The following is a 20,128-nucleotide window of genomic DNA, read 5'->3' as shown; positions in this document are numbered from 1 at the left end:
ATACCATTGTCCCTTTCATGGCTCACGTCATCAAGCCGTGGTATAACTGATTTTGCTTGGACACCAAACTAACACGATGACCAGATAGAAAGTACCACGAGTCATGTATACACTTTGTATACACGTTACACTTGCAAAACGTTCTGCTTGAGCACAAATCTACGCCTCACTGAAATTTGTCGACGGTAACATAAGCGAATACCTGGGGACTAATAGAATCTCTTCTTAACCCGAGGGGGAAGAGTGTTTGGCAACTTAAGAATCTTTCCCCGATGGTTTAGATTCCTCTATCTCACCAACAAGGGGGTTAATGATTATTTTTCTCTTACCCTGTTCTCCCATTGTGTATCATAATACACAATGTAATGACAACGTTACATGCTAAATTCAGGGTTGATGTGTCGTTGATGGATTGTTGACGTGACGTCATACCATTGTTATGAATAGGGGAATCCCCCGTCTGAACCCTAGGGTGAGACAAGGAAATCTCATACCGGTAAAAGTGCGGATAAACCTGTCCAGGGTAAGAGAAAAGGAAATCACATACCGGTAAAAGTGCGGATACACCTGTCCAGGGTAAGATAAAAGGAAATCACATACCGGTAAAAGTGCGGATACACCTGTCCAGGGTAAGAGAAAAGGAAATCACATACCGGTAAAAGTAAACACTTTTCCTTTGAGGGCCAGTATAATTTATATTACTATCATTTTTTACCTAATTAATACATTTTGTTTAAATCGCTTTTGGTTTCAGCATTTCAAGTAACTTAGTAAATAGTGAAGACATAATGATTTTGTGACTTTAAAAATATAACGTTGCTAAATTGGAGTGTTTCACAGACCTTTTGACCAGTAATCATTAAATTGTTTAGGAACTTGAGTCCAGATCTCAAGCTGGCCAGCTGACGACTGGAAATCTGAATAAAGTAATCTTAACGCTAGTTTTGGACGGAATCGGCGTTGAGGCGACATAAGTGAAGAAAAACGGCTTACTTCATTACGATCTCCGATCGTCAGCCTAACCACTCGAAAAATGTACGGGTGTCCGACATGAAATTAAAAGGACATGACTATCGCCGCCACTATATTAATATATAATAAAATATCAAAATGTAATGGATTATGGTGTCTTTAGATTGCTTGTTTTTTAAAAACATAACACACAACCAAAATTTATATAACACGATTTATTTAATATCTGTTGCAGTCAGCTGATGATCGCTGAGTACATGAAGCATCAGATGCAGTCTCCGTGTATCCAGCAGCTGTAGTCAGACTAGCTCCTGTGGAAGTAGGTAGAAATGTTGTTATGCATTAGGAAATGTGATACGCAAGGCCTGGACTGGGATACTTCTCACATTTATGATAATTATAAACATTGTACTTGCACGTGAAACTAATATTAAAGCATTATGTTAGTTATGTACAACGTTGCTCGAGTATGCAGGAATAATTATCATCCAAGTTATTTTAGGTCATTAAGTATTTAATTGTGCTGTGTGTTTTATATAGGATTCAATAGGATATTAGTGGACGCAGGTATTGTTACCTATAATTTCATATCAATATAATTTGAAATACATTGTGATAAACATAAAGTTAGTATATATATACGACGCTGTATGATCGTACTTCAAAGATATATTATAATTAATGTGTTGTGTATAGGTCGTCCTTTAATATCTATGATATGTTTACTAAATTACATCAAGTTTGAAAGAAAGCAATCGTAAGTAAACTTACTGAAAATATACCATCAAACACAACTATATGCTAAACAACATCTGTTCTTATTTGAATATAGACTAACATGGTTCACAGTGTCAGAGATATGATCTACACGCTGACAACACGTGATAAGCCATGACGTTACCTTGAACTTGTAAATCTTAGATAAGCAATTCGGGTTTCAAATTAGATAAGATCGTTTCACAAATTATTCACCCCACAGACACTACCACCAACCTAACACAGTCATGTTTAAACTCATATAAACGATAAGGCGATATCTTTCCTATTTGGTCTTTTTTATATGAAAACCACTTTACGCCTATTAAGAAACCCCATCTCTTCTAGATACAGATAATGACTGTGTTTTGGTACCTTCGAGGAGGTTGAACATGTTACAGTAGTTTGTTCCCTGGTCCAGGACAGCATACCATGTTTCGGCAGTGGAATAACCCTGTTACGATACACATACAAATACAAAAGGCTGCCATGGAAGAATTAACTCGTTTTCACTTGTGCAGTCAAACATTTAATACTCTTAACGTCACTGTACCCAAAACGGGACAGTGTCTTAAACGGGGACACTTGTGGGAAAATGGCCAAAAGAAATATTCACTTGATAATACTTCATCCCCATCATGTGAAGTCCATGGTCTCTTAGATATTTAACACGTGTTCAGTCTATTAAGAAGACCGTAGAGGTGGTCTCTTATTGGCGGTAGTAGCAGGATTGAGTGCATAAATATATTAATTTGTTACTGGATATGTATAATCTACATCGTTGGTGCAAATTTCATTGTTGTTTTAAATTACGTAAAACATTAACATCAATATGTACCAATTGATGTCTTTTCCTCTTGTTTACATATGTATTATGATATCATTCTTCCGAACCTTAATATATCATGTATCCAATATATTTATCATCCTTATAGATCAAAGGATTATTGATAATGAACTAGCATTGACCACTCGTGTTTTGAATGGTTATATTGTCCGATTTACCTTTGAATGTATACAAACAACAGTTTAGCAATACACCAATATATTTTATTTGATTTATTAAGTCACATAGGATTCAGTAAATACTTACACCAAGTTGGCAGGAGGCGTCGCCTTGTGACTTCAGAGTGAATGATACGTCATCTATATAATGTTTAAGTGGGGTCTCATGGGTCAGCTTAATTACTCCTTCGCTGTTACTTTTCAACTACAAAGTAAGGAGAATTCCATATAAACGAGCATACTGTTCAAGTAAATCTTGTTAAATTGCTAGCTGTTTCCATACCATTTAAGTTATAATGTTGACAATATCGGGAGAGTAAGTATATATATGGGAGAAGACATTTTTTAATTCCTCAGTTCTGATTCCGATGGTTGATGCTTTACACACGTAATCACAAATTAAATCGGAGGTGATACCATCTATCCTATACAGGTCCTGTTTTTGACATTTATAATCATCTAATGTTTATTGTCGTATAGAGCATTTACTCAATTAAACGGGCTGTTTGTCTTTAAAATTATGTTCAATAACAAATCGGTGAAATACTGTTGTATACAATTTCACCATACCACATAGAGGCACTTCTCGTTGATTGGTCCAGATTTGCAGTTTTCAGGGCCAGACCAGGTCTGGATCTGATTCAGCAAAGCTGTTTCCACTTGGCTGCATGCCATTCCTACCGTCCTGTAAAACAAATCTAATGTTTTTAAAGACAATTATCGTCAATTTGATATGCACTGAAATCACATTCATTATAAATGGAAAGGTTAATAATTACATAGTGGTAAGCAGTGTTCAATACAGCATGAGCCTAGTTATGCCATTTATTCGAAATATATTACACACTTTTCTTAAAAAGATTAAATCATAAGAACTTTTTTATTATGAATAATGCAAAATTAATCAAATGATACCATTGTGCCTTGCATGATGCATGCGCTGGTCCAGTCCCAAATAGGAATGCCAGCGAGGAACCCGCAAGACTCAGAAACACGGCAGCAGCAACACAACTCTTCATGGTGAAACGTATGGACAAGATGGACAGTGGTCAGGAGAAGGGCTTGATGTTAGGTCAAATTTATATTATCACATTTGCTTACTTGTTCAAGAATTGTTAACTTCTTAACCTGTGATTTTTCATGAGCCAATAGTGATCTGTCATATTATTGTGTGAATGACATAAACCAATATATCGAGGAAGAAATGGGGGTTGCGAGACCATATACCACAGACTATTTAACGTAATGTTATCTAAAGAAAATCATGAAAACATTTCAAAGTTAAGATAACAATGCTTGAATAATTGACACATTAGCCGATAAGGTAGAGAGATAAGATTAGCCATCCAATCCCGATGTAGCACATATCTGTTACGAAATGTGAAGACAGTCAAATACTGGATCGTTAATTAACAAATAGATTTTTCTATATGTACACGATATAACTGTCATAACTAACCTAACTAGTGTAAATTGTAGAAACAGCTTTTAGCGTCAGCATTTCAAGAAACTTAGTAATTGTGCAATTAACCTGATAGCATTAACAATATAGATGTGTTAAATTGGACCGTTTCACATACCTTTACCAGCAAGCATTACATTCTGTAGGGACATATTTAAGGCCAGCTGTAAATAATATATGGGATCCCAAACAAAAGGTTCTAAATGATGTAACACTTAAAAGTATTGAAAATGATAAGATCAACTGATTTGAGTGTTTTTATTTTAATATCGTGTACAGTTAGCAGATGAGTGTTGTGTACAAACGGCATCACTGGTGGACTCTGTGTAGCCGGCCAGCTGTGTGAGCTGGGAACCTGTGAAGGACAAATCGAACAGCTGACAAAACTGGTATCTTTCTGATAACATGTCATATTATCAAAAAATATAGTTTTAAATATATCAGGGTTCTCTCACTCATGTTGATTGACTTGTGTCAGTTTAAATCAAATGATACCTAGGAAAACATAATAAAAATTATAATAAACAAAATCGAGTTATTGTGTTTCCATACCATCATTTATTATTGAAATAATGATATGTATTTTTTTCAAAGAATTCGTGTTTCTGGAATAGTAGGATATAATTATTTCCGTATAAATGCACGTATGATTTTTAAAACTTCCTTGAAATAACCTGTACAGTTTGAAATACCCTGTGCTGTTTGAAATACCCTGTGCTGTTTGAAATACCCTGTACAGTTTGAAATAACATGTACAGTTTGAAATAACATGTACAGTTTATCTTTTTCAAGTTTAACGAAATTAAATAAATGAGGATTATGTCGGTATAATAGTGTTATTGTGCGTACCTTCCAGGAGATTATACATGTTACAGTAGTTTGTACCGTAATCAAGTACAGCATACCAAGTCTCTGACCTTGAATTACCCTGTAAAGGAATAAACGACAGGTGCCTGATTAGCATGTATATCACATGTTAGTAGCTATCTATTGAAAATGCGTTTAGCTAACAAGTACATGCATCCAGTGAATACCAATTCTAGTTTAAATCTCTGTCTTAATGCTTAATGCGCATGTTTCATTTTACCTTGCTCTATTGTTGATGCAATTGTCATCGTTTTAACATACTGTCAATCTTTTTTACTTCTTCGATATTCGCAAGAAGACTCATTTGTGAACCTTCATTTTTTTGCATCTATCTATCTAAAGTCGCAAAAATTAATTGATTGAAAGCAACAATGAATCTGTTACGCATGCAGTTTAGGTTTTACTTAGCCAGAACCGTCGCTTGAGTTAATTGTGATCAAAGGTCATGGGATCGAATTCTGGCCGTGCTCCTTTTCATTTTTTTTCTCAGAACATTTCACATTCGATCTTCATTACTTTTTTATAACATTTCCGCAATGTTAAGGTTTCATTTCCTGATAGGAAGTTTTATTCAAATTTATTGTACGGTTGGTAAAAATGTTTCAAAATATTTTCAGTTTTTGAAGTAGAAAAATGGATCCTTAACTGGTGGTCTGGCCCTAAACGACGCATAGATATCTTATAACATCATGCATTCTTCGTTAAGAATGTCTACAACTTAATGATGGTTGTAGCCCCTCGCTCCCTCACTTACCACAAGAGTACAGTGACCACCATCAGCTGTGTTTTCGTTAGTAAATGTGAAGGTAATGTCGTCGATGTAATGCTTTAGTGGTGTCTCATGGGTAAGTTTAAGGATGCCACCGGAGTTACTCTTCAACTGAAAGAGGTACATTGTATTATCAATACTCGTTTGAAAATATTAAAACAGGAAAATAAAAATCATCCATTCGGTATTTTACATTTCGTATTTGTGAAATATTGTGTGAAAGAACTCATTGTGAAAAGTTATGTAATATGAGAATTTAACGTAATGTGACAAAATTGAAAAGTTAAACTACAGTATATCGATACTACTTGTCAGTTTGCTTAGAACATGTAACAGATACAATCATATAGATAGATATCTTTGCTCTTTGCAACACTTTTGTATACATTTACTATTTTTTAAGATAAGATTGAATGTCATCATTTTCTCTAAATTCACTTTTTATTTTAGAAAAATAGGTTCGGACTTACCACATACAGGCATTTCTCGTTGATGGGTCCAGACTTACAGTTTGCAGGGCCACTCCATTCTTGTACTTGTGACAGCAGACTGGACAGTACAGTATCACAGCTCTTCCCGAATGTCCTGTCAGTCACAATGTAGACAAAGTGTTTATAATTTATTTTACGTAAACACTTATGACCGTGTTAATAGGGTTAATTGCGTGTGATACAATTTTCGCGAATTTGTTCAAAACAAATTTCCGTGTAGGGATTTCTCGTATCTATTTCCTTGATTATATATGTCTGATCCATTTCTATACCTTACAGCATAAAGTTTATTGAAATTAAATGCTAGTGCTTTCACGGACTCGTATGATTTCTCGTATATAGTCCATGTTTGTGTTGTTGTTGTTTTTTTACATTTCGTCATCTTGCGAATAAACGAAAATGTCTGGTATAGAATATTGAACAACTTTGATTACTCGTGTAGTAATGATCGACAAGACTTCATATCCTCGTTATCAATATTCATATTCTATGCAAATGGACATGCTAAGCACGTCATGAAAGAAACAGTGTTCTATGTACATCTGGTAATTATAACTTAAATGAAAGGCATTTACCAACAAAGTAAAATACAAATATTCCTACTCTTACTCTTTATGTTCTTTTGCCCCTTTTATTTTGTTTGAAATGTATTTCAGTGTTGCATGTTTAATCTAGCAAACAATTTTCGTCTAATCAATTATACTCTTAAAAATAGAGATCGTGGTCGTTATTGTATGTCATGGCTGTATACAATAGGATGGGAAGATATCTGTTCATTTAAAATCATTTTAATTTTTTAAATATCTCGGACAGGTAAGGCTTTTTGGTTTTTTAGCTGTAATACAATTGTATAAGTTATCAAATAAACAATACAGTGATGTTCGTCTGTATCAACACAGAAAGAAATGTTAATACACAAGGATTGTAGCTATCTACTAAAGGTTCCTAATACATTTCAATCCCTATTTTTGCAAGTTATTAATTTCTGTCCCACATCGAAGTTGCGATGCCCTATAAATATCAGCGTATCCGTCTGTTCGCCGTCGTTTGTTTCCGCATGGTACACTGTATCTTGAGAAGGAAAATGTAGGAATTTGATTAAACTTGGTTTATGTAATACTTATCCAAGTCCCTTTTTTGGGGTCGATGATTGACAATTACGACGCATATTTAATGAGGATGTTGCATTGACTGAATGCTATTTTCAGAAGGAATCATCTAAATTTGATGTAATTTGTTGAATTTACTAATATCCAAGCTTCTGCCTTCTGATAAGTTGACTATGATGTCACTTTCCGAGTATATTTAATGAGTCTACTGCATTCTGATAGGTCGATTGCCTTTCGATCACCACAATATTTAATGACTTGATTTGGGTTAAACACGCTTCGTACACTACTAACCCACGTCTCAGCTGTTCTTCTGATTGGCTGGCACATATATGGCTGTAACTTTTGATTTATTAATATGTGTTTGATTTTATTTTCTCTTAAATAGTACTTAGCGGATAGCGAACATGGTAAAAGAGAACTTATTATCATTGCCCCGATCAGAAAAAAACAAGATGGTTTCCATGGCTTCTGATTTGCTGAAATTTGACGCTTCAATACTTTTGTCTAATTTTATTCATGCTTGATGGCAACGGGTATTTGTCAGATTACAAACATGCTTAATTCTTTATTGGTCATTCTTTAAACTCCTTCAAAATGATTGATGTGGCGCCTGCTCAGCGAATATGGGAGATATATATGGTCAAACATATGGTGGGCCCCTTGCTGACCTGTCAGTGTTCTAATTCTTATTTTAACGCAGTGAATAGCAAAAGATGTACACAATAAAATTATGTAATGATCAAATGTTGCAAACGAAAATACTAGAAAGTGAAATTAGCTATATAAATAATTCAAAAATATGAAAATTGTTATAATGGGTACTGGTACGAATATAAAATGTATATCTATTTATATATGCATTAATGTAACTTTGATATATTAACTATTATATGTAAAATGTGCCGTCAATTATATTAATGATGTAATTGTTTAATGAAGAATGACGTTTGTAAGCTGTCATAACTCGTGTCCAATTCCTGCAAATTCTTTTTCAATTTCAAATATTAAACTTAACTATAATCAAATGCACAGCACAGTACTTACCAAGTAGACTTACACGAGGCGTGTGCAGGACCGGTTATGAGGAATCCTACTGACGTTCCGATGAGACAGACGAGGAGAGCGATTGCTACGTATCCTTTCATACTGATGGTTGTTAGATCAAGTTTACACAGGGAACGAGTGTCATTCTCCTGCCCCCTTTATAGCAAACAATGTGGTACGATAAGGTAACCTTGTGTTCTGATAAAACATGTGGCATCGCATGATCAAAGTGCGCGTGACCTCTCTTGCAGATTACCTTTCATTCATTCGTATGCTCATCTTACTATTAATGTCCAAAAAGTAGGTGTCTGTTAAACGTTTTCAGTAAACCCCGATTGTGTGGCTGCTATTGTTTCTTTATAGAAAGTATTTTGTATAAAGACGTTTGTCGGATTCTCACTTTTACTTTCTATATTCACAGCTGGTCATTGTCCTATGATAATTTTGTTTCCCTTAGGACTTTGAACTTTCTCGTCGTCGCCACCATTGGACTGTTCATAACGGCTACAGATTTTTTTCTTCCAGTTTTTGATAACTGTGAAAACATTGCATGCTTTTGGTGCCTTTTATATCTTCCCTTGTCTCTCGTATCATTTCTACACTGTTACTTATGTTTTCTTGTCCATCTTTTCTTCCATGTTACTGTTGTTTTACCCGTCTCTCCTGCCTCTCCTGTCTGTTTTTGTCTTCCCAATCTTTCATGTTTTCTCTGTCTCCTATATGTTCTCTATCCTTTCTGTCTCACATGTCAATTACGTCTTTCATGTTATTTTTCCTTTCTCGCATCTCTTCCGTCTTTCCTGCCTATTCTATCTGTCCTGCCGCTCATGTCTCTTCCTTATTTCTACTTGCTCCTTGTTTCCTCTGTCTTTCAAATCTTATATGCCTTTCCTGTCCCACGTATCACCTTATGTGCTAACGTCCCTGTTAGGGTCATATTCAGCTTTCATTATATGATATTAACAAAAAGGCAAATTATGAAATACTTTTGTTCATTCCTATCACTATTCATATAAAAATAATACATTTCATTCAAGAAAAAACAAGATCTGAAATAACTTTGGTTCCTTTCATTTCAACAGATTTTATTGACTTTACATATGTCAATTGGATTGGACATCAGGCTAAGCCTATTTAAGTCCTTTCCAAACTTATTTACAAACATTACATATATTCTGTCATAACAATCCAATTAAACAGTGCAGTCCCGATAACCCCAATTTAGCTTCGGAAATGAACAGTTTACAACTTTTATTTAAACCTTTGCTGTTTATGTTTTGGATATTAACAATTAAATAAATCACTTATATTTATTGACAACCCATCCTACATAAAAACCAAGGGAAACAGGCCCAAAAATCCCTGTGTATAAACACATTGGCCATCCACCCAATGGATATATAGGATAAGTTACCAAGAAATAAACATATTGTAAAATTTCAGAATATGATATGGATTCATATAGGAAAATGTCGTTGTTATTATCTATTATTGGAAATGATTCTCTTAAAATTTATTTAACACAGCATTACAGAATATTCATCTAACTATGAAATAGTTAGAACAGGTCATAGAATAGTACACTGAAGATAGATATACACACCAGTAACAATACTTATTAGCAGAGTGATCATGACACTATAAATAATAGCATCACTTTCAATGTCAAGTTTAGCTATGAGTGAGATTACATATCAAGTCTATTAGTTTGACAAATGTAGTCAGATACACTTGTAAAATGGATATGTTGATATCAACGCTGCATATTAAGCACCATTTAATACAGTTTTTTAGATTAAAATGATCATGATTACCAGTTATACCAAATTGAGAATTTTTTATTACTAATTGCATTCTAATATTGTTATAGAGTGGGCATTCAAATATAAAATGAAGTGCATTTTCATTTTCACGTCTACATGCTGGTGTGTCATTCAGATGATCCATATATAAGTCACTATTTAGGTTGCTAGCATTATTTCTTCGCTGACAAATTATGATATTGAATTGTCTTGGCCCATAGTGTTTACATGTGCTAGCAATTTCTACAGTGTTGTTCATATTATCAGACTTGATGAAATTTTTAAATTGTTGAAGGGAAGTAGCATTTAAAGTTTCTGCAGATAGAAGATTAAATTCTCTACACATTGAGGGAAAATAACGATTGAAATAATTCTCAGTTCTACAGAAAGAGGGATTGAAAATACGGCTATTTCTTAGTGAATGTCTTACACTTTGGTTCCTTTACGGTTGATATCTGGATGTGAACGTGACCGTCTTGTGAACAAGATATATCACTATCACTTGACATACATTAAGGTACATTTAAAAACAGTCTTTAAACGGGGCGTTTACTGTTGGCATTGACGTAAGCAGTTCAGCACCTTTGTCGCTCCCACTTCTACTTGGGGCCTAGATATACGCAGATCAGTCCTGTAATCTTTCCCAAATAACCCCAATTGTCACAACATCATTTAGTTACCCTGCATTCAATTAATTCAATATACTATGTTTTTAAACACATTATACCTCTATGATAATTGTGCATGTTCCAGTAGCCTGGCCTGGAAAGAATCACGCGTGGTGTATCACCTGTAGTGTAGCACCATATGTATGGGTCAGTAAAACGTGTGGTGCCATACAAATGATAAAATACACCACCCTGTATGATCTACGAGTAGATAGAGAACTCTCTCTCTCTCTCTCTCTCTCTCTCTCTCAATTTTGCTAGGTTTCTCCTTGTCCGGCATGTTTGTGTACTTTTTTGCAAGTTATGAAATAAAGCAAAACAATAATATACATACTTAACACCGCGAAAAAACACTGACTAGAGTAAAACTTCGGTGTGTGGAAAACACATTCCAAAAGTTAGAGAAAAACGCACGTGTTTCCTTCATAGACTTTATTTGTTAAAACGAATAGAACATGAAACTTTAAATGTAAACATGTGACAAGAAAACAAATGAACGATAAGCGCTGTTTGCGAGCTAAATAGAGACAGACAAACGGACCGACGGACGCAAATAGAAATAGAAAGGATTTCCAACAGACGATTTTGACTTGTTAGTTTAAGAAAGCGTATAATTTGCTCAATTAGCTGTCTACGTCCAAAATGTCGTCAGATGGATTGATCCCCGAGTAACGCAGACAGACAAATATCAATCCGATTGTAATATTTAAAAGCCAACAACGATGTATGTCCTGGGTTTAATTAGTTACTACACGAGCTGCGCTTTCTATTGTCTTAATCAGACGTGTGTTTTAATAACTTATGTTTTACGACAATAATCCACTTTTACTGATCATATCTATTTAAATAACCTCAGCAATATCAGAGGCAATTGCCACAACTACAGTGACACAATTTCAGCTAATGCGTGCGAGATTATTTCTCTTACTTAAATTGGAGACAAATCTGTGGAATTTTAGGGAATTGTTCTGTACTTCTTTGTGAAGGATAGTACAACGTAAGTGAGTCCTGACTAAAGAATTACAATTTGGAGCAAACCGTTTTGCAATCACCTTTTGTTCCAATTCGTAACTGTCTATTGTAGTGATACATATATATGAAATAATTTATAACTCAGCAATAGAAATGTGATCGAAGCAAGTATTACAAATATTTTCTGATTAGTCTAAAAAATACACAACCTCTGTCCACAAGCATCCCTGTCACTTGTATTAATGGTGTGAGGCCTAAGGATGAAATCATTACAACACTGAAAATTGTCTTGTTGTCCATGAGTTGTAGTAGAAATCCATAACACCCACATAGTATTATGACCCACACAGCGTTGATAGAGAGAAAGCAAATCACCACTTTCTTTCTCATAACACGTAGTCCCTCTGTCCTCTCGTCTGACGACATTCCTCTGGGAACATTGACCCCGATTAAATTTTTCACCACTCTCTCCCAAAACGAATCTTCGTCTTCGTTGAAGTTTTGAAGATCCAACACAGAACTGTTCAAACTTGTGTATGACCCTGTTGAACAGTAAAATAAAAGAGTAAGAATCCAGCACGTTGTGTTGTGGATTATTTATAAACAATTGCTTTATCTTATAATAATATACATCGAGATAATTAGACTATGTTCATCATTCAACCCGTGGGATCATACTTGGGTGTCGAAGCTTGTAGGAACCTCATTGCGATAACAATTTTACATAACCATATATTTTCTAATAATTTCATTTTCGTTCTCTCTCAAGAAGGATATATTAATAATGACTTTTGATGAGACGTCATATCAGTGTTATCATGTAGAGCGAGACAGGAAAATCAAGCGATACGGACATATTTTATCTTTACCCCTGACAGTTTATGGAATATCCTTACACTTCACCTCTGCGTATGGGGAAAATAAGCTTTTGTTTTATATTGTTTAATTCAAGATGTGTGTTGACATTAGTCGTTTATGACATTCTTCCCCAGGGGAACATGTGAAAGTGTAACTTCCAAACAGATTGAATTTTAGTCGTTTATGACAAACTTAAAACGTAGTTTCCATATAGAATAATTTTACGAGAAAACACATCAAGAGTGAAAACTACATAAGTCATTGTCATTACACTATCATGATCTAAACTCAAAGTCAAAATCAGAAGAAACTATAACATTTAGAAAACCAAATGGAGAGACATAGAGAACACCCACAGGTAACTTGTATATGAAGAGATTTCCGGTTGACCCTACTTGTGGTGTTAAAATAGCAAAACATAACACGATTCAACAGGGGTATAATTCACGTGGTCGATCCTAATTGGAAGATACTTCATTTTGGAAACAAACATTAGTTCTTAAGTAAATTTGTTGTAATCGAGTTTCTTAATTAAAAAAAACCATCACCTTTATGTGACAGTGATCTTGTCTTTTTCTTCCTCTTCCGCTTTTTCAGTTTCGGTAGGCTTAAGAACTTTGGTACCTTCGCTAATTGCTGAAAAATCAAGGAACAAATAATAGAAATGAAACATGTACCAGTTTCCGAACTTGATATTTTCACAGGATATTTTCCATGGCCTTGTCTAATAACCATATATTGCAAATAAACATTTCTATTCCATAATTGATAAATATATCGCCTTCTCATTGATAGTGAGTAAGTTATTGTTGTCTTTGTTTGAAATATTATTTAACATATCTCATTATGTTTTTAAAACGAATATAGTTAGTCACAATAACAGTCCTAAAAGTAATTATCCTACTTTACGGAGGTCATGTTCGTAATTTGAATCTGTCCAGACAGAAAACAATGGGTCCAATGATGAAACAGACATCAATGTGAATTCTGAATTATACTATACTTAATGTAAGTTAACTTACATTGTCCCGAGTACCCCAGGACTGGTCAACGATATTACACATTGCATAAATTGGCAGAATGATATTGAGCAGAGGTAGAAAGAACATGTAAGGTATGCCATAGAGCAGGATCTTGAGTTCGGACGGGTGGACGATAGCAGCTAGTAGGTAGGTGGCAGCCAGGGACAGTATCAGTAGGTACTCGATGTGCCCCAACTCTTGATGGTTGTAATCTGAAAAATGAGTTTGATGTATATTAAACAAACCTATTCATCATTATTTTCAATTCAATAATAAATTTATATTGTTCATTTGAAGAATATATGTTGCGGTTCTATTTGTGTGGAATTGCGATTGACGTTTTCTAAAATAAAATACGATAGTAATATTTATTTGATTTTGATTTTTCATAAGCTATTTTTAATATCAATGCAGTATAATGTTTAGCTTTATTGGTGCAGATTTTGCTTCATCTAATTGTATAAATTGTATGGTTTGAGTAAGTAAAACAACTTGCCGTTGATCAGTCCTTGCATGATTATAACAGCCGTTGAACCAAACACATACAGTGTTCCCACCCCTAGAACTACTATCAGCAGTTTAGATATCACCAGCTGTACTGAAGCGGATATGTCTTTGACCAACACAATGCTGTATCCAACAATCAGAAGGTAAAACGTTGGTGTTATAGCAACAAGGGGAAGCCCAGAACCCAACTCAAGGCCCAGGGATAACATCATTACGGTGGCACCTGGGTACAGAACCATGATGAGGAACAGGGTTACCACGTACAGTACGTATGTTAATGAGAAGGCAGAGTTGATGGTCATCAGATTGGCTACATTTTGGATAACTAGTAACGCATTTGTATAGTCCGATAGAAGCCACCGTCTTCGCTGCTTCATGAAATCCAAAGTAGTCTCAGGACAAAATGTGCTGTTTTGCCCCGCCTGTGTGTATCGAAGTTTCCAGCCCTTCAACATCATCAAAGTACACATCCAACGATCTTCACCTTAAAGTGGATACAAACATAGGACCATTTAAAAAAAGTGGTGGGTATTTTCAAAAGATTAGCTTAACAAATCTAGATAGTTTTTTTCTTTTGAAAGTATTTTTTGATTATCTTTTTGTCAATACTTCATTTTTTCTTAAATCAGTCAATATTTAATTCATTTTCAGTTAACTCCTGAAAATTGTAGTTAAACATGTTGAGAAGCATACTGGAAACACATTTATAACCATGAAGCAGGTGATAGAATTAACAACTTTGTTAGAGGCTTGCTGAAGTTATTCCAAAAACAAATTAGTGTCATTTAAAGACTTCAATGTTTTAATTTCAATATTCTGGCATGAAAAACTAAAAGAAATTATTCTATTTTTACCGTTATCTTTCGTGAACACATCCATCACTGTTTCTGTTGGACTAGAGTAAGTGGAAAAAATATCTGACAATGCTTCGAATCGAAACAGGCTGAAACATCCGGGACAACACATCACGGAGCCAATAACATTTTGGGAACTCTTTATCATCCAGAAATCTAAAAAAAATAAAAATAAATAGTCCAATTCAAATATAAAAAGTGACATTGTTTGGTATTTCTGTTCAAATGAAATACTTGAATAAGTTTAAATATAATGCATTAACGTTAACAGATAAGACCGGTCCATTTGTTAAGGAGAATTCTTTTAAAAGTAATCTCAAGCGCAACGATGTTGCTTAAACTGTTGATGAGATTGAAAACAATAATGCAAACTTTTCAGGAAAGCAACTCGAACCATATGTATGCATGTATGAGAAGCAGTTAGCTATAAACACAGTGGTAGCGTCTATTTACCGAGAGCATAGTGAACCTGTTCTGACTCAACAAATTAATGTTTTCATCAATTAGGTAATGGATTAACCCACCTCTAGCAAATTCAAACACTTGCAGCCAGAGTATTGGATGTCTGTACAGCCCTGTTGGAAAAGTCCTACCGCAGACTCCTCCGACGTCAGGTTCCTTCTTACAAACATCAACAACAGCAAGGACAGCGCCATCGTCGAACGACATATCAGCGTCAGTCATTAGGACGTAATTGTCCATTGACTGCGAAATAGAAGGTCCCACTATATTTGACATGGAGAGAGATACAGAAAAAATCGTACTTTCTTGAGTGTGGATTTCCAGTGGTGTTTCTTTTACAAACAAATCACTTCCGGCCCCACTTGGTGTTTTACTAGGATAAAGACTTCCATCGTTTGAAGCCATGTCGATCGTGAAATTATCAGCTGAATTGTCGTCTGCGTCGTCACCAGGGTGATTAAGGATGATGTCAGGGATGTCCAAAAAGTTGCCATTTGTAAATGTCGGATTTCTCCTCTCTGTACCATTATTGTCATTTGACAAGTAATAGTCATTTAGTCTATCAAAAGACTCCGTTGAATCGTATGTAAATGAAGGATTGGAGGACATTGTTTTCGACTCGTAGGGGTTATGCATTCCAGCCCATTTAGATCTGTATTTGAGAATGTACTCCAAATACATCACCTGACTCCATCTTTTCTTTGCCTTGACCTTTGCTGTGTCTTTCAGATGTATAAAGAGTGGCGTGCCACATTCTAGCACCCAGTGCAATTGTATCCCGTAAGGTGTGTATAACATTATACCAGACTCTGCTCGTAGTTCAATCGTTTCTTCTACTAAAGATAGTAACTGTTTTCCGAAGTCCTTCATTTCCTTACCATCCGCTCCATTGTCAAGAAATATATGAGATTCGATATAGATATTTTTCCTTTTGAGTTTCTGTGACGTCATTACTTGATCCAAGCTCCTGAGAAGCCTGGCCATCTCGTGTTCAGCCTCCTGGTACATTGTAGTACAAATATACACTCTTGATGGTCTGTTCATTGCTTGTTCCATGCCTTCATTAGAATGTTTTCTAAACACTTTTTGTTGTATCATCACAAAATGCAGAAGAAATAATGAGTTATAACGGTGTATTCCTCTGTTTGATTCATGTGTTATTTCTACAATATTCTCATATTTTCGAAAGCACTTTGGTATAAGCACTAGGCATAGTGGAATCACTGTTAGAATTGCACACAAACTTTTTATGACAATAAGATCACTTGTTATTTTTATATCTCTCACAAGTGGATCGATTATATCCAATGCCACATGTCCATGTGTTACAAGAATTATAAAAAGTATTGAAGTTAATATAGGAGAAAGAAAACATGGACAGAACGTGGTGAATGAAGACTTCTGTGGCACCAAGTACGATGCCAGTGAAATAAACGAAAGCACTTTATGCACAACTATCAAAATATGAAAATTTTCAGAACTACTCAATGCTTGGAATCCCTTTATCAATTGTCGGAAGTCAAGAGATATAGTTCCAATTTTGTCACTGTTAAAACACATTAAACAAAACAAAATATATGTTAACGTTCTCAACGATCCATATAACAGAGAAACGTTATGTAAAGAAGCTTCTGAGACACCATAGATATGTTTTTGGACTGGTGTATACAAGCTTAGTGACGCTCCGATCAGTAAGAGTGGTAGCAGGGCGGCTTGGTGGGCTAGGAGGATACCCGAGTGCGATAGTAAAATGCTTGATACTACTCCAGCAAGAAGGATGGCCACGCAGCCTAAAATCCGCAACGTAGGTTCCATACACGTGTGTAAATATTTGTTATTGATTGCCTAAGAAAAAAACAAAAAGAAAATGCATGATTAAACATTAAAATGTTTCGAAATAAGTTATGCGTACACCTGTACGATTCTTATTTTGAAGATTTATGATTTCTATTTCATTAATAAGATTAAGCTAATATATATTTTAAAAGTTTAAGGATTTTAATTTACATTTAGTCGAGGTTATTCACCAGGTATCCCTCGTTATAGCACACTGTAGGTGAAGGAACACAATAACTCACTTCTTTTATATCATCATTCAACGTTTATTTTTAATTTAGTAATTAAACATCGTATATTTTGTAGGACCAATATTGTTATTGAAAACTTGTAATTTTAGCTTTCAGATTAACACAAACTGGTGTTTTTTACTAAAAATACATACCTTGACTGTTTTTTTCTAAAAATGCATACCTTGACTGGGTTTTTTTCTTTCTAAAAATACATACATACATTGACTGTTGTTTTTCTCTAAAAATGCATACCTTGACTGATTGTGATAGTTCTGGCAACAATGTTATATTCAATAATGGAAGCATGATGTAGCCTGGCGTCAGTGGTAGTATAACGTACGTCAGCATTGATATACAACCAGCCTCAAGGAAACTCAGAATGATACCCTAAAATAAACGAAACACATATCCATAACTGAAATCTATAATGATACATTAATCACATAATACACTAGATTGAAAGATCATCTATAAAATGACTTTGTTGAATAATCGACGTTTTGCTCACGACCTGGTTCAACTACATCTGGGGCTTTCAGTAATTTCGATATTTAGAGGTGTTATCTTTTATCTTTAATGTCTTGGTCGCAGTCTATCAGATGATGAACCATAAGTATGGTTGTTATATTTGGGTAGACTATACAATCATTTTGAGGGCAAGTTTATAATACCTTAATAATATATTCCCGTTCAAATAGCAATCCATGTTGTCCGCTGTTGTTACTTACACTACATATTCCTCGGAACATAGGCCATTGAGCTGCTTTTCCAGCAGTCAGAAAGGAGGCACACCAAAATATTTGTATAATATGGACAACCTCTGGTATCAACAGAACAAACCCAATGCACACGTACCTAAAATAATGATAAATCATCAACATAATATATAATGTAAATTCAGTCATAAGTACTTGTATATTACTTAAGGATGTACACCTCTGAGAAGTCAAAAAATTCCTGTATTAATTTTTTTTTCTTATATTAATTTTTGGAAAAAGGAGTTAATGGCATAGTAGAAAATGCAAAAAAATATATATGTCCGTGTGCTCGTTTTTGTGCTATGATCGGTCAAAGATACCAATTTAACACAATATGTGATTTTAGGTGAATTTTCGGGTTTTTACCATTTGTAGCACAAATTCATACAATTTTTTCCAAGTGTGTTATCAGATATGTATGAATGTTTGTAGAATTGATAAAAATATTATTTTCTTTGAAATTATGGAAGTAAAATTTCTTAATCTTATTCATTTTACTCAGAAATGCGATTTTAGTTACCCCTACCCCTTATTTTTTAATGAAAAAATGCACATTTTTCACCATTTTTTTGCAGATTAAACGCTTGATATAAAAAAAAATCCTGTATTAAACTTTTTTTAGTATTCAATGAATCAAAAGAAAATGTGATTCTTTTTCTAAAACAGCCACAAAAATTGGAGGTCGGTGTGCTTCTTTTTTTGTTCCATTATTATTTGTGTTTTTTTTCACCCTTTTCGGGGTCAAAAATAAAAAAATGCTTCAGTTGCCCTAATATGCAAAAGATATACCAATAATATATAACTTTACACTTTTTTGCATATTATTTTAATCATATTGAACATTATAAAGTTGTACAGCAAAATTGAACCTGCTACAACTAAAAATGGTGACACAATTACAATTTTAAGAATTCTTGTTAAAAATGTTCTACACACAACAGACATCTAGTTTTTTTAACATTTTTTTCAGATGTGTGTTTACTATTATACCTATCATAATTTTTTAAATATTACAAAAACCCGTTACACCAGATCAAAACGAGACTTGAACGTGAGCGAAATCTCAGAAGAGTACATCCTTAAAGGAAGATTGTTGTGGACAAAACAAACAAATGTAGTAGAAACTGGGTTGTTTTTGACATAATACATTGGATATATAACGTTCTAATCGATAACACTATCACAGTGACGGTATACCATCTAAATATGGCATCCACACAGGCCTATTAATGATATCTATGACCAAGTTTTAACAAAGCGTAGCTGAATTGAGTCATTTCGGTACACATAAAACAACTATTGTACATACGTTTCCAGCGTAGCCGAAATCGACATCGATTTTATAGACAACTCATACACATTTTACACCTTTGTGTGCATACGCTTCATTGGTCATTTGTCTGATGAAGGTGACAGTGTACATATCGTACTAGTCATCGAAACGTCATAAAGTTTTTTTTATTGGTTGTGTAAAAAGAACTTCTCATAATTACACTTATCATTAGTCAGCATTTACTTCAAATAATGTATGTATCATGTATGCTTGTTCAATTAATACAACAGCCATCGCCGGGCATGGCCAGTCGTATCCAACGAAACAATTATGACGACATAATAATGATGACGTCAACAATCGGTATATGGCATCCATAGCCTATATGAAAGCCAACTGAATTTG

At 34.5% G+C, this 20,128-nt stretch overlaps 2 protein-coding genes across 2 annotated transcripts; both read right to left on the bottom strand.

The window, feature by feature from the left end:
* Positions 1 to 1,172: 1,172 nt before the first annotated feature.
* Positions 1,173 to 3,804, bottom strand: LOC110442542. Its single transcript, XM_021486195.1, has 5 exons — positions 3,649 to 3,804; positions 3,304 to 3,418; positions 2,822 to 2,938; positions 2,104 to 2,182; positions 1,173 to 1,283 (listed from the first exon to the last, which is right to left on the bottom strand). The coding sequence occupies exons 1-5, from the start codon at positions 3,750 to 3,752 to the stop codon at positions 1,192 to 1,194; spliced, it is 507 nt and encodes a 168-aa protein (XP_021341870.1). The 5' UTR covers positions 3,753 to 3,804; the 3' UTR covers positions 1,173 to 1,191.
* Positions 3,805 to 4,436: 632 nt separating this feature from the next.
* On the bottom strand, positions 4,437 to 16,631 carry LOC110442539. The gene is made up of 11 exons (XM_021486193.1): positions 15,686 to 16,631; positions 15,162 to 15,317; positions 14,297 to 14,791; positions 13,801 to 14,012; positions 13,327 to 13,414; positions 12,267 to 12,462; positions 8,479 to 8,634; positions 6,302 to 6,416; positions 5,817 to 5,942; positions 5,045 to 5,123; positions 4,437 to 4,550 (listed from the first exon to the last, which is right to left on the bottom strand). Exons 1-11 carry the CDS (start codon positions 16,629 to 16,631, stop codon positions 4,459 to 4,461), a joined length of 2,661 nt encoding a protein of 886 aa, XP_021341868.1. The 3' UTR covers positions 4,437 to 4,458.
* Positions 16,632 to 20,128: the final 3,497 nt, after the last annotated feature.

This window comes from Mizuhopecten yessoensis, unplaced genomic scaffold (genome assembly GCF_002113885.1).
Source record: "Mizuhopecten yessoensis strain PY_sf001 unplaced genomic scaffold, ASM211388v2 scaffold716277, whole genome shotgun sequence".
Lineage (NCBI taxonomy): Eukaryota > Metazoa > Mollusca > Bivalvia > Pectinida > Pectinidae > Mizuhopecten > Mizuhopecten yessoensis.
This window is presented reverse-complemented; position numbering and strand designations above follow the sequence as displayed.

Coding starts and splice junctions, on each gene's coding strand:
- LOC110442542 (XM_021486195.1), bottom strand. CDS start 3,752: ATGAAGAGTTGTGTTGCTGCTGCCGTGTTTCTGAGTCTTGCGGGTTCC. Junction 3,419..3,648: donor GCATCATGCAAGGCACAATG/GTATCATTTGAT, acceptor TTTGTTTTACAG/GACGGTAGGAATGGCATGCA. Junction 2,183..2,821: donor ACGCCTCCTGCCAACTTGGT/GTAAGTATTTAC, acceptor GTATCGTAACAG/GGTTATTCCACTGCCGAAAC.
- LOC110442539 (XM_021486193.1), bottom strand. CDS start 16,631: ATGTACCAGGAGGCTGAACACGAGATGGCCAGGCTTCTCAGGAGCTTG. Junction 14,013..14,296: donor CATGCAAGGACTGATCAACG/GCAAGTTGTTTT, acceptor CTCATTTTTCAG/ATTACAACCATCAAGAGTTG. Junction 6,417..8,478: donor GCCTCGTGTAAGTCTACTTG/GTAAGTACTGTG, acceptor TGTGACTGACAG/GACATTCGGGAAGAGCTGTG.